Genomic DNA, 27,133 nt, shown 5'->3' with positions numbered 1-27,133 from the left:
CATGCAGCATACTTGCGTCGGCTACAGTATGCTGGTATTTTTTTTATTTTTATCGCTGTACATACCGTTATATAGTTCATTTTCTTTTCTTCCTCCCGCGGGGAATAGGCATTCCTATGAATAGGCGTAGATGATTGACGTGCGGAAAAGGCGCGTCACGCTTTCCGAAAATAGACGATCTGGGACTCGGCTATCTACGGCGCTATACGGCGTCTGCGCACAGACTAGGAGCTGACTGCGCAGGCGCGGTAAATAGCCGAGTCTCAGATCAGCTATTTTCGGAATGCGTGACGCGCCTTTTCCGCACGTCAATCATCTACGCCGCTTCATAGGAACGCCTATTTCCCGCTAGAGTAAAAAAAGTAAATTGACTATATAACGGTATGTACAGCGATAAAAAAAAAAATACCAGCATACTGTAGCTGACGCAAGTATGCTGCATGTAATGGTATATAGATGTTTTAGGGTGAACCTCCGCTTTAAATCTATTTACATCTGTGGTTGACATCTCTGGTCTCTAGCAGCAGGGGCCACTTCAGAGACCTGTGCTGCCATTCACAAAAAATGATCACACTGCCAGCACCGCTGCATGTCTATCAGGGTTGATTTTACACATCTACAGCCCAGCTGTACAGCTGATGGCGAACACAGCACTGCAGCGCTATGTAAGCTTTCAGCTTTACAAATGAACAATCCGCAATTTCACAATGTGTTATACATGGCAGTGGCCCAAAGTTGCTTACCACTCATTCTTAAATAGTGAAATGCTGCAGTGCTATGTGATCCATCTGCCAGGCTGTGGATGTCTACAAGCCGACCTAATAGACATGTAGTGGGATGCCTTTTTGTTCATATTCTGGTACAGGTCCCTTTTACTCGACTCCCCACAATCCTCTGAGATCCTGGACATGCCCAGGGGATATAAATGGCAGTTCCACCCAGCTTCCTGTGCTCAGAGATCCTGCCTGATGGGACAGCAGTGACTGGGCAAGTGAGCTGTTCCCAGGTGCTGGGTCCTCCCCCATTAAGCCTGGTGTGCGGGCCACCAGCAGTGAGCACAAGAGCATGCAGCATCTTTCCAAGCCCCAGTCACTGGAGAGCACTCTGTTATGGTACATTTGGGGAAGCTGTCCATGAAGTGGGTTGGCCCTATCTGCAGCCATCAGAACCTCCTGACTAAAGCAAGTAGCAAGCAGCGCCAGTGTGAAGTTTGTGCCAACAGGAGGTCCGCTCAGCTCACAGTCTGCTGATTGAATGATTACTATCTTGGACACGTGAGATTCTCTAGCTCCCTATTCTATCTGTAGATTGAATTTAGAACATGCTGCTGCCACCTAGTGGACGTTAATAGAACTGCAGTATAGTTGTTATATCCTTTTCCCTTTACAGTTCATTTTAATGTTTTTTACTGTATACCCGTGTTCACATGATCTCCTGTACAATTTTATGTTGAATTTAATTGTTAAGTAAAGTAGAAATTGCCCATCACCACTGGTATGATCATTTGGCTGAAACCGTTACTCAACACTTGGCGTCGCGAACAGGATCAGCCATGTGAGCATGTGAGCAGCGGCACTAAGGGAGTTAAACAGTCTGCCATAGCTTCTCTATTGCTGGCAGGATTGCTACCACAACAGCTGCCTAAGTATACAGGACCAGATCAGGACTTGGATGATTGGATTATGAGATTGCGGGGCTTGATCGGTCATATGGGGTCCCACCTGCACAGCAGGCAGACCTGGCCATTAATGCCTTTGAAGGGGAAGCAAGGAAGTTAATCCTACACCTTCCAGCAGAGGACCAGGACTCCCTAGACAAGATAATCAGCCGCTTGGAAGCAGTGTACACCCAGATGATTGCATTAGGGCAGGGGTCTCCAAACTTTTGAAACAAAGGGCCAGTTTTTTGTCCTTCAGACTTTTGGGGGGCCGGACTGTGGCCAGCAGAAGTGGAAAATTTCCTGGCATCAATGAAAATAAACATTGCCACATTTGGTATCAGTGGGAGGAATTGTGCCCCACTGATGTCAGTTGTCAGAATAGTGTCTCATATCAATGGGAGGGATATGTTTCAAGGGCCAGATAAAGGCAAGCAAAGGGCCACATTCGGCCCCCGGTCCGCAGTTTGGACACCACTGCATTAGGGGATCTTAGAGCTCGCTTTATCAGTAGAAGGCAAATAGCGGGAGAATCCATTCTGCAGTACGCCCTGGAAGTGCAGGATATAACAGCTGATATCCGTCGCAAGGAGAGGAGGCGAGCAGGACGTGCTGGTTGGAGTGATACAGATGGTTGGCTGAAGGATCAGTTTGTGGATGGGCTTCTGTCTGACAAAGTCAGGAAAAAGTTACAAGAAAAGGACAGAAGTAGCCCAAAATTAACATTCCACAAAATTCTAGAGGCAGCTATCCTATATTCAGAGCCCAGACGTGCCAGTACGGATGTCCTCATGGCCAGCACAGGTAATAAATCATGTAAACCACAAGCTGAACACTCAGCTCCGTGGGAGGTGGCCATCCACAAGCTGACAGAAGGCATGTCTCAGCTCCAGATGGAACTTGCCACACTGAGACGTGAGCGAGCCAATCCATGGGGACCAATGGAGCACACCCTTTCATGGAGAAACTGAACACCGCCCCGCAGACAACCGAGACGGCAGAGGTCGCCCTCTTCATGTTGGGGCTGCCGACAAAAAGGAAAATCACTTGAGGGACTGTCCTGATCGAATACCGAGGGAGCAATTCAACTCAGAGCACATCGCTGCTAGGCGTCAAGCAGTAGGGTGGCCCACGGATGACACTACGTAGCTAAAGTGAATGTTGCCAAATGGTCAGCAGGAGCAGACCCAGCATGGGTAGGAGAACAGATACTTCCACTAATGCAGCTGTCCACTGAGGAACTCACACCCACTCAGGTAGAAGCAGTAAGGCAACTGGTGGATAAGTGGTCAGAGGTGTTTTCAAAGGGGGATTTCGACCTGGGCTGTAGCAATGGAATTGAACATGAGATCTCAACAGGAGGAAATCCACCCATCCGGGATCGCTACAGAAGCATACCCCCTCACCTTTATCAGGAAGTCAAGCAGATGCTGGAACAGATGCAGCAAATCATGATTAAAGACAGCAAGAGCCCATGGGCAGCTCCCATTGTATTAGTGCAGAAAAAGGATGGCACCCTACGCCTCTGTGTAGATTATTAACGGTTAAATGCTATCACTACGAGAGACGCCTATCCCCTGCCGCGGATTGAAGAGTTCCTAACTGCTCTAGGGAAGGCCAAGTCCTTTTCCACACTTGATCTCGCCAGTGGGTATTGGCAGATCCCTGTGGCCGAAGCGGATCGACCAAAAACTGCTTTTATCACCCCTATGGGTGAGAGAATGCCTTTCGGGCTGAACAATGCGCCTGCTACCTTCCAAAGGACAATGGAGCATTGTCTTGGAGATATGAATTTGGATAGCATCCTGATTTATCTTGATATAGTGGTGTTCTCTGCCACCTTTGAGGAACACCTCGCCCACCTCGATGCTGTTCTAGCCTTTCTACATCAGTATGGGTTGAAGCTTAAGCCAAAAATAGGCCACCTGTTCAAAAGCGAGATTGAATATTTGGGACATGTCATTTCAAAACAAGGTGTGCTCCCCAACCCAGAGAAAATCAAGGTAATACAAGAATGGAAGGCACCATCGACCATGATTGAGGTTAGAGTCTTCCTAGGGTTAGTGGGGCACTATCAACGTTTCATAAAGCACTACGCCCATCATGCTGCTCCAATTCAGAAATTACTACATGGAGTAGACCAGAAAGGAGGTCACTAGAGGGTGGAATGGGGACTGGAACAACAAGAGGCATTTGACTTCTTAAAACAACGGCTAGTGTCAGCCCCTGTATTGGCCTTTGCTGATTCCTCCCTTCCCTTTCAGTTACAAACTGATGCCAGTAACCGGGGCCTGCAAGATGGTAAGGAACGGGCTATTGCTTATGCCAGTCGCAGCCTTCATCCAACGGAGAGAAACCCTGCAAACTACAGCTCCTTCAAGCTAGAACTGTTAGCGCTTAGAACATAAAGTGTAGCGCTAAATATAGGTGAATATGAGATTGGATATGTTGATAAATAACCAATCATATAAAACTGTACATGTGACACATGATGAAAATATCCACAAACAGCAGGTTCCCGACATGTTTCGATCTACACGATCACCCCAGATGATGATCGTGTAGATCGAAACATGTCGGGAACCTGCTGACATTACTGCTCTTTGTTATATGCTTGATACAAGTGCTGAAAATGTGAGTGTAACCTTTTAATTTTGCTACCAAGTAAACTTTTAAAACGGATTTACACTATGTGCATCTTTGCCTTCTTTCTCCTTCCCTGTGTTACAATGAGTGTCTGAACCTCCTTATGGATCCAAGTTTACAACAAAGTTGATTCCAAGTTGGCCCTCCTCTGATCCTGCTTGGACTTCACCTCTATGCTGGTACCATCAATCACAAGCGCATATGACCCACTAGGTATATGCCTATTTTGGGTCCACTGCTTCTGGTAAGCCTCCACTCACTTCGGTGCTGGATTTTTTCCATCTTTTATCTATGAAGATTAGCCACTTCAATTTTTTGCACAATTGCCAATTATGAACTGGTTTTGAGGATCTATTCAGTAGAGACTTTTTTTCAGTTTGTTTGTGGATATTTTCATCATGTTTCACATGTACAGTTTTATATGATTGGTTATTTATCAACATATCCAATCTCATATTCACCTATATTTAGCGCTACACTTTATGTTCTATTTGTTTATTTTTGGCAGGATTGATCTATTCTGTGGTGTTGGCTGCAATTTATATGGTTAATTTAGTAGCGCGGTGTTTGTTTATACTTTTAGTATAGCATTTTTTCAGAACTGTTAGCGCTGGTGTGGGCTGTCACAGAACGTTTCGCAGAGTACCTCACAGGGTCTAAGTTCGAAGTCTGGATGGACAATAACTCCTAAGTACATCTCCAGACATCCAAACTTGGTGCTCTGGAATAAAGATAGGCAGTACGTCTGGCAAAGTTTGACTTTTCCCTGCATTACCACCCGGGCTTTCCCTATCACGGTACAACCACAGCGAGATGTGGATGAATAGACTGAAGAAGAAGAAATTCTACCCTTAATGGGAGCTAGATCTAAGAGTAGACCCTGTGTGGACCTCATCCAGGTATTGGAAGATTATAACTGGGCAGAAACGCAGAAGGATGACCCTGTGATTGCCCCAGTAATGGAGGCAATGCAGTTACGGCGATGGGCCAGTAGAAGGAAAAGATCACAACTGCTACTAGAAACGCAAAAACTGTTGAACGAATGGTCAGTATGGTCTGGAATATGCAGTTCAGTTTTGGGCACCAGTTCTCAAAAGGATATCGGAGAACTGGAGAAAGTGCAGAGAAGGGCAACCAAACTGATAAGAGGCATGGAGGAGCTCGGCTATGAGGAAAGATTAGAAGAACTGAATTTATTCACTCTTTAGAAGAGGAGAATAAGGGGGCATATGATCAACATGTACAAATATATAAGGGGTCCATATAGTGAACTTGGTGGTGTTATTCACTTTACGGTCAACACAAAGGACAAGGGTGCACTCTTTACGTCTAGAGGAAAAGAGATTTCATCTCCAAATACGGAAAGGTTTCTTCCCAGTAAGAGCTGTGACAATGTGGAACAGACTCCCTCCAGAGGTGGTTCTTGCCAGCTCAGTAGATTGCTTTAAGAAAGGCCTGGATACTTTCCTAAATGTACATAATATAACGAAGTACTAAGATTTGTAGGTAAAGTTGATCCAGGGTAAATCCGGATTGCCTTGGGGATCAGGAAGGAATTTTTCCCCCTGCTGTAGCAAATTGGATCATGCTCTGCTGTTTTTTTTGTGGTTGAACTGGATGGACTTTTTTCAACCTAACTAACTATGTCACGCCTCCTCTTGAGAAATGGCATATTGTATCGCAGAAAAATGTTCCCCCATGACTCTTCGGTAACTCTTCGGTAACCACCTGGCAGGTCCTACTGTCACGGGCCAAAGCTTGACCAGCGGCAGAAAGGAATCAATGTGGAAGGAGGACATTGGGGTGTCCACAAGACATTCGCCTGGTTCAAAAGGCAAGCCGTGTGTGGGACTGTTCCAATTGATTGATCAGATATGTCGACACTGTGCGGTATGCTTCGTGACTAAGGGGGCTGAGGTCCAGGTGCCTGCCATGACTTGGAACACGTCTGCCCCATTGGAAGTATTGACAGTTGACTTCCTCACTCTCGACATGTCGGAAGATGGACATCGCCATGTCATTGTTATGGTGGACAACTTTACCAAGTTTGCAGTAGCGGTACCAACTCATGACCAGACTGCAAAGACTGCAGGTCAAGCAGTGTGGAAGCACTTTTGTCTCCCTTATGGTTGCCCTCAGAAGATACATTCAGATCAAGGGCCCTGCTTTGAAAGTGAGTTCTTCCAGGAGTGGTGTCGCTCCTTAGGTGTCAAGAAGACGCATACAACCCCATATCACCCACAGGGTAACGAAGCCTGCGAGAGGTTTTATCGTACCCTGATACAACTTTTGAGAGGACTGGCCCGTGAGACACGAACCAGATCGACTCATTACTTGGCTGAAGTGGTTTGGAAGTGTAATCATACTGTGCATTCAGTGACAGGTCGCTCTCCTTACCATGTGATGTTTGGTCATACTCTTGGGGGACCCACAGATCTATAGGGTATTGTCCCCACGGAGGAACTGGAGTATACTCCAGCAACCTGGATTCGAGAGTGGAGGCGACGCCTGTCAGAAGTCCAACAGTTTGTAAAGGATCCAACTTGGGTGGAACAAGAGGAGTCAGAAACGGAGGTCTATGACCTGAAACCTGGAGACAGGGTCTTGATCAGGCGCAAAGGTGCACATCAGCAGGGCAAGCTACAAACTCCATGGGAGAAAGTGCCTGGAGTTGTATTAAAGCAACCCATTCCAGGGGTGCCAGTCTATGACGTCCAGAAGGAAAGTACATAAGACAGGCCGAGACGGCTACACCACAGGCTCCTTAAACCTATTAGAAATTACGTAGAGGTTCCCGAGAGCTTATCTAGAGAGCCGGAAGAACAGATTTTGGAGCCACCAGTGGTGGCTACTCCCCCGTTTACCTCCAAATCTCCCAGAAAGATTCCAGATACAGACAATACCATGCAGCCCAATGATAGCCCAGCCCAGATTCCTACTCCTGCTGTGGAGCCCTCTGACCCACTGTCCACTGAGATGCCTGAAAGTGAAGATGTACCTTTGCCTGCTCCTGAAGAAGAGCCTGAACCTCACCTCTTGAGATGCTCCCAGAGGCACAACTTTGGGAAACCACCTGAACGTTTTGCAAAGGAGGACTTTGGTCGGTGAACTCGCTTGGAATCGCAAGTTCAAGTGGGGTGGAGTATAGTGGGATGCCTTTTTGTCCAGATTCCGGTGCAGGTACCTTTAACTAAACTCCCCGCAATCCTCTGAGCTCCTGGACACACCCAGGGGATATAAATGTCAGTTCCACCCAGCTTCCTGTGCTCAGAGAGATCCTGCCTGATGGGACAGCAGTGACTGGGCAAGTAAGCTGTTCCAAGGTGCTGGGTCCTCCCCCGTTAAGCCTGGCGTGCGGACCACCAGCAGTGAGCACAAGAGCATGCAGCATCTTTCCAAGCTCCAGTCACTGGAGGACTCTGTTATGGTCCATTTGGGAAAGCTGTCCATGAAGTGGGTTGGCCCTATCTGCAGCCACCATAACCTCCTGACCGAAGCAAGTAGCAAGCAGCACCAGTGTGAAGTCTGTGCCAAAAGGAGGTCTGCTCAGCTCAGTCTGCTGATTCAATGATTACTATCTTGGACACGTGAGGTTCTCTAGCTCCCTATTCTATCTGTAGATTGAACTCAGAACACGCTGCTGCCATTATATCCTTTTTCCTTTACGGTTCATATTAATGTTTTGTACTGTATACCCGTGTTCACATGATCTCCTGTACAATTTATGTTGAATTTCATTGTTAAGTAAAGTAGAAATTGCCTATCACCACTGGTCTGATCATTTGGCTGAAACTGTTACTCAACAGACACAGAGAGAGCTGTAGCTCTGAGTGATCTGTCACTGTTTTGAAAGAGCGATCAGCACTGTTTGTTCAATCATAATAGCATAAGAGAGTTGCAGCTCTCTTTATTGTATCTGTAGCTGCTTGCACACACAAATGGCAGATACTCTTCATAGCGCTAAAGTTCAGTAGGATCCTTTACTGTTATGAATGAACAAAGATAACTGTTCCTTTTAATAGGGACATATCACTCAGTATATGGGGCATGGCTCTGTGCTGGCTTCCCCACCCCCAGCCCAAGAGAACACACACAATGTAGGATTCAAAAAGGAGTGGAGCTACAGCTACAATATATAGAGGTATTTTTTTTGGGGGGGGGGGGGGGGGAACTTGATTCCCTGGTGGGAAGTTAAATAAATTAACGATTGTTCATTTTTAACTTCTTGCTGCTGTGTATGCTGTGTGCCCTGTACTAAAGATCGAGAACCGGAAAGCCCAATTTCTGATCACTGAAATAGCCTCTGGTTGACTATCGCAGTGATCAATCACTGTGAATCCCAACCCTGTGTATGCTTTTTCCTCTGAATTTAGAGAAAGATGCATTGCATCTTTCTCTCCTTGTTAGAGAAAAAAGAAAATAAATAAGTATGTGTATAAAAAATAATAAAGAAAAAAAAATTGTTAGATCATGGTTTGCTTGTCAAAGGTCCAAAATCACTATATTTCGGGTAGAATTTAAATTAAAAAAAGCATCCTTTACAGTGAAATTTCACTCTGTCAACATTTACTATTTTTAATCCTTATGCTGCTATCATTAGTAAATACAGATAGGAAAGTATATTCACCTCCTTTTTTTTTTTTTTTTACATTTCTTCAGTTATTTCCTGGTGTCCACGCCTGTGCAAGTGATGTTTTACATCCCAAAAGTCTTTGGGGGGAGAAAGGACTTTGTTGGCTAAGCACACCCTCTTGCCTGCATGCCTGCGCTAAGGGTTGATGGATTCCAGAAAGTAAATTCTACACAAATCTGCTCTCACTCAAGAGGGCCCCAGTAAGAAATGCTAGGGAGTGTTTTTCCAACAGATTTCTCAGCAAACTAGAGCACAGAAACCAGGAAGAATAGGGTAGTATGTGTTGTATATTAATAATGAATTAAGTAACATTTTTGGTTTTGAGGCACTTAGATGCAATGTAGTTCCACTTTAAATTAGTGTCAATGTATTTTAGGTAGGATAAAAAAAGCAAAACGCGCACCATAGTTAATGGACCATGCTCTGGGTACAAACAACGAATAATATATATATATATATATATATATATATATATATATGTATGTATATATGTATGTATGTATGTATGTATGTATGTGTGTGTGTGTGTGTGTGTGTGTGTGTGTGTGTGGTATCACTGTGATCGCTAGGAGCAGGAGGATTTTTCTTGGGGGTTGTTCTTTGGTGGTAAGTTATGGCAGTAGCAAGAAAAATAGAGCTAAATGAAAACAAAATATTGGCAACCCTGCATTTCTGTCACATAATGCACCACTTCGCCCAGTAAATTGTTGCCATTACAAATGTTTAGGAATTCTCATGTTTATTGCTTTTGTTTACATTGGTATAACTCGAAAAATGGACTGGACAAATTATTGGCACCTTCTCAAAATTGTAAGAAATGCATTCCAAGTTTGTGATGCTCTTGTAATTCGTAAATAAACTCACCTGTATCAATTAACAGGTGCTGACAATATAGAAATCACACCAGCAACCAGTTAAAATGGTGAAAAATTTACTCAGCCTTTCTGTTGTGTGTATCTGTGCAACAAGGAGCATGGAGAAGGGAAAGAACAGCAAAGAATTGTATGAGGATTTGAGAAAACAAAAATTGTGGAAAAGCATGGGCAATCTCAAGGTTACAAGTCCATCTCGTTTCTTAATGTTCCTGTGTCCACAGTGCACAACATTGTCAAGAAGTTTACAGCCCATGGCACTGTAGCAAATCTCCCTGGATGTGGACGAAAGAGAAAAGTTGATCAAAGATTGCAACAAAGGATTGTTTAAATAGTGGATAAAGAACCTTTATTAGCTTCCAGACAAATTCAAGCTGAACTTCAGGCTGTCACAGACTTTGGGCTGCCGGAGAACCATGGCCTGGAGAACCCCAAATCTTCCAGTGCACTTCCGATATGTTCAGTAGCTCTTCTCTGAAAGCCATGATTTTGTCCAACCGCCACTCCAAATCACTCCCAAAGTTAGGGTCCCCTGTCAGTTTACATACAACAGTCCTAGGCCATCGTAGCCAAAGCCTTCTGTTGGGCTGTCATCCGCTGTCCGAGGGCATGCTTGGGATACATGCCACCGGAGGGCTCTGTAGCTCTCATCCAGCCAAATTTCTGCCCAGACCAGCCTGCTAAATTCAGCTGTCTGCTTCTTGTGCAGTTTTTCTCCCCAAAACGGCACCCAAAATCCATACTGCGACCAGTACCTTTCCTCAATGGAGGGGGAAACTTTTCCCTGCTGGTGCTGCTCACGGGCTAGCATTCCCTTCCAGAGTTTGCAGCGGATAGATTCATACCATCCCAGCAGGACCCTCTCTGATACTGATCTTCTGTATCTGTATATCTGCATCTCTTGCAACCTCCTTCTGAATTCCTCTTCCATGGTGGCTGGTATCTGTACCTCTCCTCTCTTTTTCTGCTATCTGGACCGTGGATCCAGGTGGAGGTTTGGATGTCCCAGACTGCAGGAAGCATCCCACTGCTTGCCACCAATGTAACAAAATGTCCCACATTCCGATTGAGTGCTATCGTCGTATACCACTTCCTCCCAGTCTGAATATAGATACCAGATATTCCAACCGCTAACAACCACAAAACAAGATGGTACTCATTTGGTTGGCAGCAGGGGGATGCTTTCTTGTGCCTAGAACATTCAAACCACCAACGGGACCTTGTCAGATGGATCTTTGCTACTCCAGCCTTAAGCGAAGCACACTCGAGGATCTGCTGGAATAAAGGGGACAGAACGCCAGCAACGAGTTAAAGGCAACTCTAATTGCCAAGTTGATGGAGAGGGACCAGGCCAGCGACTGAAGCAGAGGACCAGCTATGGAGTGGTCCAGGATAGTCGAGCTCCAGCGAGAGATCCAGTGGCGGCTGTCGCTATACAGCACCACTCCCCCCCCCCCCCCAAGAGGTGATCACCCAGATAATTGCAGACACGACACGTCTGAAAATGCTTGAGGTTCAGAAGGAGATCGGGGGTACTGCAGCTTCAGAACGGGGTACCCGCAAGAAACGTACCTATGCAGGTTTTCGACCCTTCCAGGATGGGGTAGAGGAAATTGACCGGTACCTTCATGTCTTTGAGACCAAGTACGATCTCCAAGAAATTGATGAAGCTGACTGGGTCACCATCCTCATCAGCAAGCTGTCTGGTCGAGCACTGGATGCATTTGAAGACAGTAGTGGAGGGCCTGCTCCAAATCTTTGCCAGGATGGACTTCCCTTGGGAGATTATCTCAGACCAAGGGACTCGGTTTACTGCAGACCTAAACCAGCAGTTGTGGAAGCTCTGTGGAATTAAGTCTATACACAGCTTTCCCTACCACCCCCAGACTAATGGACTATGTAAACGGTTTAATGGAATGCTAAAGCAATTGCTGCAGACGTTCGCAACTTCTCACCGGGATTGGAAGAAATTTCTGCCGCAACTCCTGTTCGCTTACAGGGAAGTGCTGCAGGGATCTACAGGCTTCTCTCCATTTGAGTTATTGTACGGGAGACGGGAGAGGATGCCACTAGATCTACTAAGAGCCCATTGGGAAGGAGGTGCAGGGGCTGGAGAGACCTCTGTGGTAGGGTATGTACTAGCGCTCAGGGACCAGCTGAAAGAATTCATACACCATATGGAAGAACCTTTAGACCGCACAGGGGCAGCAGAAGTGGTGGTTTGATCGTACCACCCCGGAATCACACCTTGGCTGTAGGGAATAAAGTTTTTGCCCTCAAGCCTACCAAGTTGGACAAATTACAGGCCTCTTGGCAGGGACCCTACAAGGTAGTGCAGAAAATGTGACATTACCTACCTGGTAGCTAAGTGCTCAGATGAAAGTGTTTGGCAGATCTTCCATGTAAACAATCTCAAAGCGTACCAAGAGAGGCCTGAGGGCCCAGTGTCAGAAAGTTGGGTCTCCATCAGCGGTCATGGGTCTTACAGCAGGACAGTGACCCAAAGCACATGTCAAAACGCAACCAAAATAGGTTTAAGAGAAAACTCTGGAGAGTACTAAACTGGCCAGCAATGAGTCCAGATCTAAATCCCATAGTGCACCTGTGGAGAGATCTCAATACAGACATTGAGAAGAAAAGGAACCCTTCCAATCTAAGAGACTTGGAACAGTTGGCGAAACTCATTGATGGTTACAGGAAGCGATTGATTTCAGCTAGTTTGTTTTCCAAAAGGTGTGCTTTCAAATATTAAACTGGGGTGCCAATAATAATTTTTAGTTCTGCATGGAATGTATCAGATTTGGCTTTTTGTTTTTTTACTATCTTGGACCATTTTTTTAAGACACAAACTGCACTAATTAACAGTATTTCAATGGTCTACCTTGTTTCCATATTTCTTCCTAGATTGACATACCTGAAAGAAATACCTCTCTTCCAAAGCACCTTGACAGCATATCTGACACAGTTTCATTGGTAAGGAATGCTTTGTTTGACTTGCAATATATCTGAAAATTGCAGAAATGACAATTACAGTTGTTGAAGCCACACGGTTTGCAAGGGTGTTATTACATTGTTAACCAGTTAAGACCCGGACCAAAATGCAGGTAAAGGACCTGGCCAGTTTTTGCGATTCGGCACTGCGTTGCTTTAGCTGACAATTGCGTGGTCGTGCGACGTGGCTCCCAAACACAATTGGCGTCCCTTTTTTTCCCACAAATAGAGCTTTCTTTTGGTGGTATTTGATCACCTCTGCGATTTTTATTTTTCGCGCACTAAACAAAAATAGAGCGACAATTTTGAAAAAAATTCTATATTTTTTACTTTTTGTTATAATAAATATCCCCCAAAAATATATAAAAAAAATTTTTTTCCTCGGTTTAGGCCGATACGTATTCTTCTACCTCTTTTTGGTAAAAAAAAAAAACGCAATAAGAGTTTATCGATTGGTTTGCGCAAAATTTATAGCGTTTACAAAATAGGGCATAGTTTTATTGCATTTTTATATAAAAAATTTTTTTTTACTACTAATGGCGGCGATCAGCGATTTTTTTTTTTTTCTTGACTGCGACATTATGGCAGACACATCGGACAATTTTTACACATTTTTGGGACCATTGTCATTTTCACAGCAAAAAATGCTATAAAAATGCATTGTTTACTGGGAAAATGACAATTGCAGTTTGGGAGTTAACCACAAGGGGAGCTGAAGGGGTTAAGTGTGACCTCATGTGTTTCTAACTGTAGGGGGCGGGGTTAGACGCGTGACATCATTGATCGCCTTTCCCTATATCAGGGAACAGACATTCAATGACAGCGCCACAGTGAAGAACAGGGAAGCTGTGTTTACACACCACTCTCCCTGTTCTTCAGCTTCGGGGACCGATCGCAGGACTCCGGCAGCGTTTGGGTCCGCGGGTGCCGCGGTCACGAAGCTTCGGACCGGGACGCGTGCTCGTCCCCGAGACCCACGGCTGGGCACTTAGAGGACGTACAGGTACGTGCTTGTGCCCAGCTGTGCCATTCTGCCGACGTATATGTGCAGGAGGCGGTCCTTAAGTGGTTAATAAACTAATGCTATTGAAATAATACAGTCTCCACTTATAAGTTCATACATATCATATACAGTGTAGAAAAGCCTCTTTTTGATTAAAACCTCAAAAGTTGTCTTTTAACCACTTCCCGACCTCCTCATGTACATTTACGTCGGCAGAATGGCACGGACAGGCACATCAACGTACCTGTACGTGCCTGCCTAGACGTGGGTGGGGGGTCCGATCGGGACTCCCCCCGGTACATGCGGAGGTCGGGTCCGCTCGGGGAGCGATCCGGGACGACGGCGCGGCTATTTGTTTATACCCGCTCCGTCGCGATCGCTCCCCGGAGCTGAAGAACGGGGAGAGCCGTGTGTAAACACGGCTTCCCCGTGCTTCACTGTGGTGTCGCATCGATCGAGTGATCCCTTTTATAGGGAAGACTCGATCGATGGTGTCAGTCCTACAGCCACACCCCCCTACACTAGTAAACACATACACAGTGATCCCTAAATGTTACAGCGCCCCCTGTGTTTAACTCCCAAACTGCAACTGTCATTTTCACAATAAAGAATGCAATTTAAATGCATTTTTTGCTGTGAAAATGACAATGGTCCCAAAAATGTGTCAAAATTGTCCGAAGTGTCCGCTATAATGTCGCAGTCACGAAAAAAATCGCTGATCGCCGCCATTACTAGTAAAAAAAATAAAAATGCAAAAAAACTATCCCCTATTTTGTAAACGCTATAAATTTTGCGCAAACCAACCGATAAACGATTATAGCGATTTTTTTAACCAAAATAGGTAGAAGAATACGTATCGGCCTAAACTGAGGGAAAAAAAATTATATATGTTTTTGGGGGATATTTATTACAGCAAAAAGTAAAAAATATTGAATTTTTTTAAAAATTGTCGCTCTATTTTTGTTTATAGCGCAAAAAAAAATAAAAAAAATAAATAAATAAAAACCGCAGAGGTGATCAAATACCACCAAAATAAAGCTCTATTTGTGGGGAAAAAAGGATGCCAATTTTGTTTGGGAGCCACGTCGCACGACCACGCAATTGTCTGTTAAAGCGACGCAGTCCCGAACTGTAAAAACCCCTTGGGTCTTTAGCCAGCATATTGGTCCGGGGCTTAAGTGGTTAAACCCAGTGGCTTTTTTTGTCCATGTAGAAACGCACTTTTGGTATTTTGAAAGATTAGTGTCTCCAGCATTGTTTCTGGTTCTTCTTCTTGGAGGCTGCCATTTTGTTGAAACCCAGAGCAGTCACTTTCTTATTGGAAACTCTCCCCCTCTACTTGGTCTCAAAACTATATGTCACTTTCCTCAATTAAAATATGTACATTTCCCGTCTTGATTGTATGTCTTAGCGAAGTTAGAGAAGAAGCTTTACAGTACTGAAGTTCACAGATCTGCCAGTGAAGGTGAAAGGAGAGAATATCAGGGAGATAAAACACTATCTTTGTAAGTTTTAACTCTTTTGTGTTTCCCCCAGAGTTTGTCCTGTCGCCTCTCATGCCTTTCTTTTCTCCCTAATGTGTGTTCCCTCAGCAGCCTCCCTAATGTGTGCTCCCTCAGCAGCATCCAACAGTAAAACTTAAAGCTGTCAGCAGATCAGCCTCTAATGGCACTGATTTTTTTTAGGCACTGTGCCGAAATCGGAGAGCAACTGAGCATCTGCAGAGCAGAATAAGACAGTGGATTACTGGATTTTACCTGATCGCTGTTAGTCTCTGATTGGCTATCACAGTGATCAGTCAATGTGAAACCACCCTTGTGTCTACATCCTCTTCTGAATTAAGAGAAAGATTCATTGTATTATTATTATTATTATTATTATTATTATTATTATTATAGTATACAGGATTTATATAACGCCAACAGTTAACGCAGTGCTTTACAATATAAAAGGGAGCCAATACAGTTATAATACAATAAAATTCAAGAGGATTAAGAAAACCCTGCTCAGAAGCTTACAATCTAATAAGGTAGGGCAGGTGGTACAAAAGGTTGTAACTGTGGGGAATGAGTGGATGGATCTTTCTCTTCTTGCAGGAGAGGAGAATTTAAACAAACACAAGTGTGTAAAAAAAAATAAGAGTGAAAAATAAAGACAAAAATACTTAGATCAAGGTTTGCCAGGGTTAGAGTTAGGGTCAAGATAAGTGTCAAATGTCAAGGCCGGGGTCAAATGTCACAGTCCAGCATATTTTTGGTAGAACCCCCCCCCCCCCCCCAAAAAACACAATTTCTTCATTGTACATCACAAGACACAGAGCCGGTTATATTAACCATTTTGGTTGTGTCTCCAATTCTGTAGACAGAACCAAAATGCATTTGGTGTGCAGGAGCTTATTTTTAGGTTGTTTTAAACATCTTAGAGGCTGTATTGGATGCCTATGTGCTTGGCTAATCCTGTGGGCCCAGGTGTAGTTGAGTAGATGCAGCATGGTATACATGTGTGCATAAACAAATGCTTGCTTACTTGCATAGGCACGTGTTTGCATAGACCCAGGTTTTCATAGGCATGTGTTTGCATAGATGTGTATTTGCATAGATGTGTTGCATGGATACATGCTTACATAGATACATGTTTGCATAGACGCATGTTTGCATAGCTACAGGTTTGCGTAGACACATGTTTGCGTAAATGCATGTTTGCATAGACACATGTTTGCGTAAATGCATGTTTGCATAGACACATGTTTGCGTAAATGCATGTTTGCATAGACACATGTTTGCGTAAATGCATGTTTGCATAGACACATGTTTGTGTAAATGCATGTTTGCATAGATACATGTTTGCGTAAATGCATGTTTGCCTAGATGCATGTTTGCCTAGATGCATGTTTGTGGAAACACATGTTGTGCATAAATACAGGTTTACATAAACTCACGTTTGCATAGATACATGTTGAATAAACGCATGTCACATAAACACGTTTGCATAAACCCATGCTTGTCTACTTGCATAAGCACGCATTTGCTTAAACATAAGTCCATTTTTACATTGACACGTGCTTTCGTGTTTGAATGAACGCATATTTGCATAAGCACATACTAACATGCTTCCATAAATGCATATTGCCTAAACGCATGCTGGCATGTTTTCATTTGAACTGCATATACTAAGCTTGAATTGCATACATACAGTATGTACTTAGTTACATTGAAATGTATACATACTGTATGTGCTTATTTGCTTAGGACTACATACATATGTGCTTATTTGCCTTGAACTTCATTCATAATTACATGAACAGCAAGAATATTTGTATACCTAGGTACCTACATAATGGCATACTTACATGGGGTTTCATAGCGGTAGGCCAACGTTGTTTTAGGCCTGCATCCTTAGAGGACTGTGTATTAGGTTTTGGCTAATATAGTTGCTATGGTATTTACCTGTTATATTAGTAAATGGTTCCATAAGAGAGCGGCAGCCGGGGGATGCAGGTGCACCGCTATCAGAATCAGTGATCTGGCAGTTATCCACATCTCCCAATGGACAGTGGTGTCAGGTTCATCTGAGCCGCACTGCGCTCTGCCATTGGCCAGCCGCCTGGGGAGAGAGGAGGTGTCACCTAGGCGGCCGGGACAGGGAGTCCCACTAAAAAGAGGACACTCCCCCCCCCCCCCAAAAAAAAATACATGACAAACGTGGCATGTCAGGAGGCAAGGAGTGCTTAAAGCGGAAGTTCCACTTTTGGGTGGAACTCCACTTTAAGGGAGTGAGGTTATTTTTTAACTCAAAGCAGAGTTCCAGTCATTTTTGTGTTTAATAAAAGTCAGCAGCTACAAAAAAAAGTGTATCTTCTGACTTTTAATAAAAAGACACTCACCTGTCCCACAATCCAGCAACGTGGTCACCCGAACCCTCCATTCCTTCCCCCGCCTGTCCACGGAGCTGGCAATACTACTGTGGGCATCCGGCTTTGACAGCTTGCAGCTTCACAGCCAGGTGCGCATGTCTCACTGTGCTGTCCAGCATAGCCAGGCAATCTTCTGGGACCTGTGACGTGTCCCAGAAAATTGCTGGGAGGAAACGCCGCCTAGGCGGCCCAAGTGGAAGTGGGAGCGCGTCCGTAATCGTGATGCATCGCGAAATCAAATCGTTGACCAGATCATAATCTAATTGAATCGTGAGACCAGTGAAGATGTGCACCCCTAATTTATATATATATATATATATATATATATATATAAGAAGGCCAGTATGGTGGCCTGAATTTATGGGAGGAGCTCGAAGGGTATTTAAGCAGCCCATTCACTCATGCTCTTTGTTGGTTCAGTGAGCGATACTACACGTTACTGGCTCGACTCTTCCCAGATCACTTCATGTTTGAGTCTGCGCATTCAATCGAAAGTGCATTGCGGCTTCTTCATTTGTGGTCTTCGGTGGTTCCCGCTCACTGTCACAGGTTGTTGTCACTCATGTCCCGACATCGTTCGGCACAGGCGTTGTACATTTGTAAGTTCCTTCTGCCAAAAATACGATTCATTTGTAAATCCAAGCCTCCGAGCTGCTGTCGGTCATTGTCCGATATCATACCATAGGCTTCACTGGTTATAAGATTCACTGTCCTTGGCGTTGCCATCTCATCTATTTGGAGATTAGCATGTATTGTTTGTATGGGTTCTGTGGCTAATTGAGGTGGTAATTAGACCCACCTGGTGCCTTGTCTGCACTGGATTAGCCTGGGGGGATGGGTGGTTAGTAGGTGTTCGGTTTCAGAGCAAGGGGTGGCATACACTCTACAATCAATTCGTATCGGATTAGTTCAATGCTCCTTATTACTGATTTCGTATCGGATTAATTTCATACATTTTTACAACCGATTCGTATCAAGAGTCATTTCTCTTTACAACCGATTCATATTGGATACATTGCCTACTTTCTACCATTGCCATTTGTTGTATCCCCCATGTCGTGTGTTTTAGTTCCCGCAGGGGAACTTACGAATCGTTTGTACACGGTGCTTCTCTCATTTATTTACCAGACCAAACTTATTTTCTGTGCGTCATGCATGGCGTCACACCACACTTTTTGGATGTGTTGCACACCCGTTCCAGTCCAATGCGAACCAGTCGCACGATTTGCTACCGTGTTTTGGCATGTCAAAATTCGTGGCCACTCGCACTGTCGCCCGTACCATGTTCGGTTCCCGCAGTGGAACTTACGAGTCATTCGTAAGCACTTGTGTTATAAATTCTACACCAAAACCTTATGGTTTTGCCTTGTGCACGGCATCATGCCACACCTTCAACATATGTTGCACTCCCGCCACAGTCCGCCACAAACTCACTCGCATGGCCCACTGTCACAAGTAAGATTTGTTACCATAATCTTTATATCCTATCAATTTGTTACCATTCGTTGTCTCCCATATCATTCGTTAGTTTCCTCTACTGAACCAACGAATCAAAGCAACATCGTCCCTATCTCTTATACTGCTCATCTAAGGGTACGGTAAGTCGCCAAACAAACTTAGTGTTTCTATCTTTTTCTCAGTAACCCAACTCTAATTCGTTGAGACTCTTGCAGCCATGCAAAACTGTCTCAGCAGCCTGCTACTCATGTCAAGACCCTTGCAAATGCAATATCGTCTCACCAACCTCTCCTTTGTTGAAAATAATTAAATACCCCCCTTTTGCCACCACGCAATTTCGGCCCAGCAATCTGACACCTATTGAGAGCCTTGCAACCATGCAAATTGTATCAACAGCTTGACACCCTTGTTGAGACACTTGCAAAAACGCAAAATCGTTTTAGCAACCTCTCACTTGTCAAAGAAAGAGAAAAAAATAAATAAATAAAAATACCTCCTTTGTCACCACGCAATCTCGTCCCAGTAACCTGTTGAGAGCTTGCAACCATGCAAATCGTCCCAGAAGCCTGACACACTTGTTGAGACCCTTGCAAAAACGCAACATCGTCTCAGCAACCTCTCACTTGTCAATTTTTTTTTTTTATAAAAATAAATAAATACCTCCTTTGTCACCACATAATCTCGTCCCAGTAACCGGACACCTGTTGAGATCCTTGCAACCATGCAAATCTTCTCGGCAGTCGGGAACCCTTGTCGAGACCATTGCAAAAACGCAACGTCATCCCAGAAACCTCTCACCTGACAAAAAAAAAGTATAAATAAATACCCCCTTGGTCACCACGCAATCTCAAACCAGCAACCTGACACCGGTTGAGACCCTTGCAACCACGCAAAATCGTCTCAGCAGCCTGACACCCTTGTTGAGACCATTGCAAATACAATACCGTCTCAGCAGCCCCACACTCATCAAGACTTTTTCAACCACGCAATACTGTTTCGAGCAACCTCCTACTTAAGACCTTTTGTGACCACACAGTCTCGCCCCCAGCCACCTGACATTTATTGAGTCCCTTGCAGCCAGAAAAATTGTCTTGGCAGCCTCACATGCACCGAGACTCTTGCAAACGCAATATTGTCTCTGCAGACCGAACTCCCATTGAGACTCTTGCAGTTATGCAATATCGTCATAGCAGCTTGACACCCTTGCAGAACGCAATATCGTCTCAGCAACCTCACACTCGTCTAGACCTTAGCGACCACGCAATCTTGCCTCAGCAACCTGACACCAGTTCAGACCCTTGCAGCCATACAAAATCATCTCGGCAGCCTGACACTCATTTGAGGCCCTTGCAAAACACAATGTTGTCTTGTCAACCCCTCACTCTTCGAGGCCCTTGCAATCAGGCAATATCATCAAAAAAGAAAAAAAAGCCTCATAACTCATCGAAACCCTTACAATTAGGCAACGCCGTCTCAAAACAAAACTTCATACTCTTGGGGGCCCCTGCAACCACGCAATATGGTCCCAGCAACCTGACACTCACTGACACACTTGCAACCACACAATATTGTCTCCAGTAGTATAAAAAAACTTTGCGGCACGCACCTACGTGCAAACCCGCATACAAACTAACTCGCAAACATACCTCAGCGACAAACAGTCAGCCACACAAACACGCTACGGCACCCAGTTGGCCATTCATCTTCAGTGGCACACGGGCCACTCATCTTTTCTCTGCGGTAAGTTCAGGTTTCCATCCAGCACATTGGTCTGCGAGTGCACGTTGGTCTGCGAGTGCATGTTGGTCAGCGAGTGCACAAGTATTGTCTTGTTAAGTACATTTGTTAAATACCTGTGTATTGTCTTGATTTTCTCACACCAGTGCAAGATCCAGACCAATATCTCGAACTAGTCCAAGCAGCAGTAGCAGACTTGGCTATGTGGGGCAAGTGTCTCACCTGCCAGAACGGCATTGCAGTGTTCATCCTGGCAGTGTCAGCCGAGCTACCACAGGTGGTCACTGATGCTGCAGCCTCCACGGGCTTTGCGGCCATTTTTCTGCCGCCACTGGTTCGCCGAAACTTGGCCCCAGAAATTCTCTTAAATTTCTGCTTTGCCCAGTCTTCATCACTCTTTCAAGCTGTATTCCATCGTGGCCGCTGCCCAGGTCGTAGGCCACAATTGAACAGGACAGTGTTTTTCACCACGGACAATCAGGCCACAGCAAACATCATCAATAAATGTAGATCTAAGTCACTCCCCATCATGTCCTGCTTGCGCAGCGTCACCAGTTTAATATTCTGTAGACATATTCCAGGCAAATGTAATATCGTAGCTGATGCGCTGTCCCGTTTTCAACCTTACTTTGAGCCTGGAGCCGACCCAACAACTATCCCTGTCCCACCCTGGTCGTTGCTCACGATGGACTGAAGTTGCATCTCGCCAACGTAACCCAGCTTATTAACCACTCCTTGGCACTCAACATGGAAAAGCCTATCGCATTGCTTGGAACACTAACCGCACATTTTTGGCCCCTTGCCCCAGAGCAGCAATAGGCAACATTAGACACGTCCTAGCCTTTTTATCGTATTGCCACATGCAACTGGCCCTTTCTCACAATACTATCACGCTATACCTAGATGGCGTCCAGCATTTCCTGTCCTTGCAGGAACCCAGTAAACCGTCAGTATTCTCGAGCCCATGCAGTCAAGTCCCTCCTACTGGGTATACAGAAGCACCAACCCGTAGTCTCTGGCAAGCGTCTACCTTTCAAGAGTGCCCTCTTTAGGGATACGTCTGAAATCCTTACTCGTTCTCTGTTTGGGGCTTTGCCCAGCCTAGTCATCTAAACAGCCATCTACCAGGCCTTCTACGGTTCCTATGACCTAGTGAATTTACAGTCAGCAGCTCCAGCAGTCAGACACTGCTCCGACACCACCTGACTCGCTTTCGAACCACTACACTCTCAGTCTGCTAGCGCAACAAACCGGCCCCGGGGGTTGACATCAACGTGTTTCAGATTAACAACGCCTGACACCCAGTGACGGTGCTCGACCGACTACTGCCCCATCTACCCAGCTAATCTGATGGTAGCTCGTTGCTACCCTTTCTAAACCAGCCCCCAGAGTGGCAGCCAATTTGTCAAGCATGTCAGGATTATCCTAAGTAACTTGGGCTTTAAACCCCAGTCAGTTCTCTGGACATCCCCTCCGAATTAGAGCAGCCTCAGCTGCCTCCCAACAGGGAGTACCAAACCACGTAAACAAGAAACTCAGCCGATGGAAGTCTACTTGTTTTGCCACATACATCCCAAATCCTCAGGAAGAAATGGCAGAAGCCTCCACCAAGCTGGCTCAATAACCACAAGAATCAATTAAGAGTTATACCCCTATCTGAGTCTTTTGCCCCCTTTTCTTGGCATACCGACCAGACCACCAAGGCACACTTCAGGTCTATTTATGTTGTAAGTCTTGTCACGTGTTTATGTGATCCACATCTCTCTCTCGGTTAGAGGGCCACGACTATATATATATATATATATATATATATATATATATATATATATATATATATATATATATATATATATATATATATATGGATTTGTTGGGCTGAGAGATGGAACTTTAGTTTCATTGTAATATTTAACATATTTTTAGTGCTGCACATGGGATTTCAGGCTGCATGCTCACATACCACACAAATATCATTAAAGAAAATACACACAGACCAGAAAATGGCAGAAAATAGTTTTTTATTGGTTACAAAATAAGATACATATCCAATGGATTTAATTCAAATAATAACAAATTCAAATGGCATATTCTATTTAGGCTTAGCCAAAGGACTCAAGCCAGATAATACAGCAGTCTTTCAATTACAAGTCCCCCTTGATTCAAGAATACCAAACCACATAACAGTGTCTTTCGACAAGGGTGGGTGCTTGCTTGTCCTGAGGTTGCGAGAAAAGGCCCGCTCTCCAGAGAAGGCTGCTTATAGAACCACCTTCCAACCAGGGGGAAACTTACAGAACTGCATGTATTGGGGGGGGGGGGGGGGCACACCTGTACAGGTAAGCTAGTTACAATTAAAGGCCCAAATGGCCCCACACACCTGTACCAATTTGCCATTTGACTGGGGGTAAAATTGTGGTGCGACCACATTGTGCCCATCTTAATTCATTCTTACAATTCTCCTTGTTGCTGTGGGAGATTAAAGCATAACTTCACCCAAAAAGGGAAGTTTTGCTTGCCTGCCTTCTCCCGCTGCCCCCCCCCCCCCCCTCCCATTTAAGTTTTGTCACTTTTTTTATTTGGGGGGAGCAGGCACCTGGTTTTGACAGGTACCCTCTCCCACTTCCAGTCGGATTGCTGTGGTAATCCGAGCGGAAGATTGCGCTCCTTCCCCCTACAATCTTCTGGGAGACGACACGGGTCCCAGAAGGCTGTGGGATCATTCACAAAGCGCAGCACAGCAGGTTCATATGCAGTGGGATGCTGGTTGTGAAGCCAAAAGCAGTCACAGATGGCGCTGGGACTCTAAACATGCCAGTGCTGGGACCCAACAACCAGCGAAAATCGGACAGTATTTGTAGCTGCTGACTTTTATTTTTTATCTCTAGGGTGAAGAATTGCTTTAACAACGTGTGCTGGCTGGCTTGTAGTTTAGTGCTATTTGTTTGGGTTACGCATTACATTTTTAAAATATTTTATCTTGCTATTTTATTCTTCTTTTAAGACTAAGATGGTTTTGAAGCTTTTAGGCCTCCTTTATCTGTAGGGTGGTCTCTCACGTTCACCTTAATTGGTTCAGAGTCTTGCCCACTCTTTTAGTTCCAAAGACATCTCTCTACACCAGTGGTCTCAAACTGGCAGCCCTCCAGCTGTTGCGAAACTACAAGTCACATGAGGCAATGCAAGGCTGACACTTACAAGCATGGCTCCCACAGGCAGGGGCATGATGGGACTTGTAGTTTTGAAACAGCTGGAGGGCCGCCAGTTTGAGACCCCTCCTACAGTTAAGTTGTAGTACAAGCAGTGTGAGTCTTATCTCTCAGCCACTGTTTCCATCCGAACCTCGGATTCTCTGTTTGGCTTGACTGCTGGCTCTTGCAAAGGGTATCGTACTTTTCATTCCACCATTACTAGGTTATCACGGAGGCTTTGAAGAATAGGTTTCCTCATTTTCCTGTTGAGGCTCACTCTGCTTGTACAGCCGATACCTCTTCAGCACCAGGCACCTGTTTCTCAGATTTGCAAAGGCTCACACCTGGTCTCTGTTCACACATTTGTGATGTTTACTATAGAGGTCGACCGATATATCGGCCGATATTTGGCCGTTTTTGTGAAATCGGCATCGGCCGATTATCCTGAAAAAAATCGGCTGATTCGCGGCTACAATATCCAGGCCGCGAGGTCCCTTGCCTTTCAGTCATGTACTGACCAGTCACCAGTGCCCCTGCCCCCGCTCCCATCATGAATCCTCCATCCGCATTGGCCTCTGCTACTCACCGCAGGTCCTGGAAGTCTACGTACGGCGGCGAGTAGGGGCGTGACGTCACGTTCCTTCCCCCGCCCCCTGCAGCACGCGGTCCACTCCTTGCTCACATTGCGACTCAAGTAGGGGGCCACGCCTGTCTCTCCCATGTCACTTGCGTGCCCCGCCCCCTGCTGCTTCTGGTTCCCGGGTCTTCTACTGGCTCTCCGTTGCGAGTAGAGGTGTGACGCCCAGTGCGCGCCCCGCCCCCTGCTACTCCTTCCCAGCTTCTTATTTTGCAGCATCCCCTGCATTCTAGCTAGGTATGTGGCATATGCGTTCATTGACGTTGATCACTATGGGCATATATTTATTGTCAACACTAACTAACACTGCTGGGCAAGGTCACGCTGATGGGCACTTTTTTATGTTAAGGGGCACTCTGATGGGCGCATTTTATTTTAAGGGACACGCTGATGGGTATATTTTTAATGTGCGCACTGATGAGCATATTTTTTTAAGAGGCACACTGATGGACACATTTTGTTGTGCCCATCAGATTGCCCCTTAACATAAAATATGCACATCAGCGTACACATTAAAAATATAACCATCAGCGTGCCCCTTAACATAAAAGTTTTGTTGTGCCCATCAGAGTGCCCCTTAACATAAAATTTGCCCATCAGAGTGTCCCTTAATAACAAAAAATGTGCTCATGGGCACATTTTATGTTATTAAGGGACACTCTGATGGGCAAATTTTATGTCAAGGGGCACTCTGATGGGCACAACAAAACTTTTATGTTAAGGGGCACGCTGATAGGTATATTTTTAATGTGTTCGCTGATGGGCATATTGCATGTTAAGGGGCACTCTGATGGGCAAATTTTATGTTAAGGATCACATTTTGTTGTGCCCATCAGAGTGCCCCTTAAAATAAAATGTGCCGATCAGGGTACCTCTTATTTTATGTTAAGGGGCACAATGCATCCCCACCCATGCCCAGCACCACCCACCCCTCTCCACAACGCATCTCCTCCCACCCCTCTCCACAATGCATCCCCACCCATGCCCAGCACCATCCACCCCTCTCCACAACACATGGCTGTGGAGGAGGCGGGTACAGAGAGAGGTGGCTGTGGAGGAGGCAGGTACAGAGAGGTGGCTGTAGAGGAGGCGGGTACAGAGAGGTGGCTGTAGAGGAGGGGGGTACAGAGAGGTGGCTGTAGAGGAGGGGGGTACAGAGGTGGCTGTAGAGGAGGGGGGTACAGAGAGGTGGCTGTAGAGGAGGGGGGTACAGAGAGGTGGCTGTAGAGGAAGGGGGTACAGAGAGGTGGCTGTAGAGGAGGGGGTACAGAGAGGTAGCTTTACAGCCACCTCTGTACCCCCCTCCTCCACAACCACCTCTCTGTACCTCCCTCCTCCACAACCACCTCTCTGTACCCCCCTCCTCCACAACCACCTCTCTGTACCCCCCTCCTCCACAACCACCTCTCTGTACCCCCCTCCTCCACAACCACCTCTCTGTACCCCCCTCCTCCACAACCACCTCTCTGTACCCCCCTCCTCCACAACCACCTCTCTGTACCCCCCTCCTCCACAACCACCTCTCTGTACCCCTCTCCTCCACAACCACCTCTCTGTACCCCCCTCCTCCACAACCACCTCTCTGTACCCCCCTCCTCCACAACCACCTCTCTGTACCCCCCTCCTCCACAACCACCTCTCTGTACCCCCCTCCTTAAAATGACTAAGATTGTATTTATTTTTTATTTTTTTATAATTATAAGGTGGCACTGATGGACACTAATGAGGTGGTACTGATGGACACTAATGGGCTGAACTGGTAGGCAATGATGAGGTTGCACTGACAGGCTGAACTGGTGGACACTAATGAGGTGGCACTGATGGACACTGATAGGCTACACTGGTGAGCTGCATTGGTAGGCACTGATGGACACTGATAGGCTGCACTCCACCTCTCCACCCTAAACAATAACCTCCTCCCCAACCTAGATTTGTCTTAATATAATGAAAAAAAAAATCGGCCTAAAATATCGGCCGCAAAAATCGGCCTAAAATATCGGCCATCGGCCGCCCCAATTTTGAAATATCGGCATCGGTATCGGCCAGAGAAAAACCCATATCGGTCTACCTCTAGTTTACTAGGTGGGTGTTCAGTGCTCTGTTGATGCCAGCTTCAGCCGTAAGGTGCTTCAAGATGCTTTTTCAGTTGGTAACATGATTCCCTTGTTTTGGGCATGTCAGCATTGTTTGCTGTGTTGCCTACCTCTCAGTTGTATTGCCTGGGGATGTCCCAGGGTCTTGATTAATTGAAGCCTGTGTCCTCTGCTGCACGATAAGGAAATATGGATTTTTGACTTACCTGTGAAGTACAGTACAGGATACTGGACACCTATCCCAGTGTTTCCCTCTGATTGCTTGTATGAGCTGCCCTAGCAGATTTCCTTACCTGAGAGTGGCA

The 27,133-nt window shown here is 45.5% G+C and overlaps 1 protein-coding gene across 5 annotated transcripts in view; it reads left to right on the top strand.

The window, feature by feature from the left end:
- PACS2 (phosphofurin acidic cluster sorting protein 2) overlaps nucleotides 1–27,133 on the top strand; it is a 406,668-nt gene that overhangs the window by 184,416 nt on the left and 195,119 nt on the right. For all 5 annotated transcript variants that reach the window (XM_040333364.1, XM_040333363.1, XM_040333367.1 and 2 more), the window contains exon 12: nucleotides 12,713–12,781. In XM_040333364.1, coding sequence (XP_040189298.1) covers nucleotides 12,713–12,781 — 69 coding nt within the window. The remainder of the gene's footprint in view (nucleotides 1–12,712; nucleotides 12,782–27,133) is intronic.

Source organism: Rana temporaria, chromosome 13 (genome assembly GCF_905171775.1).
Source record: "Rana temporaria chromosome 13, aRanTem1.1, whole genome shotgun sequence".
NCBI lineage: Eukaryota > Metazoa > Chordata > Amphibia > Anura > Ranidae > Rana > Rana temporaria.
This window is presented reverse-complemented; position numbering and strand designations above follow the sequence as displayed.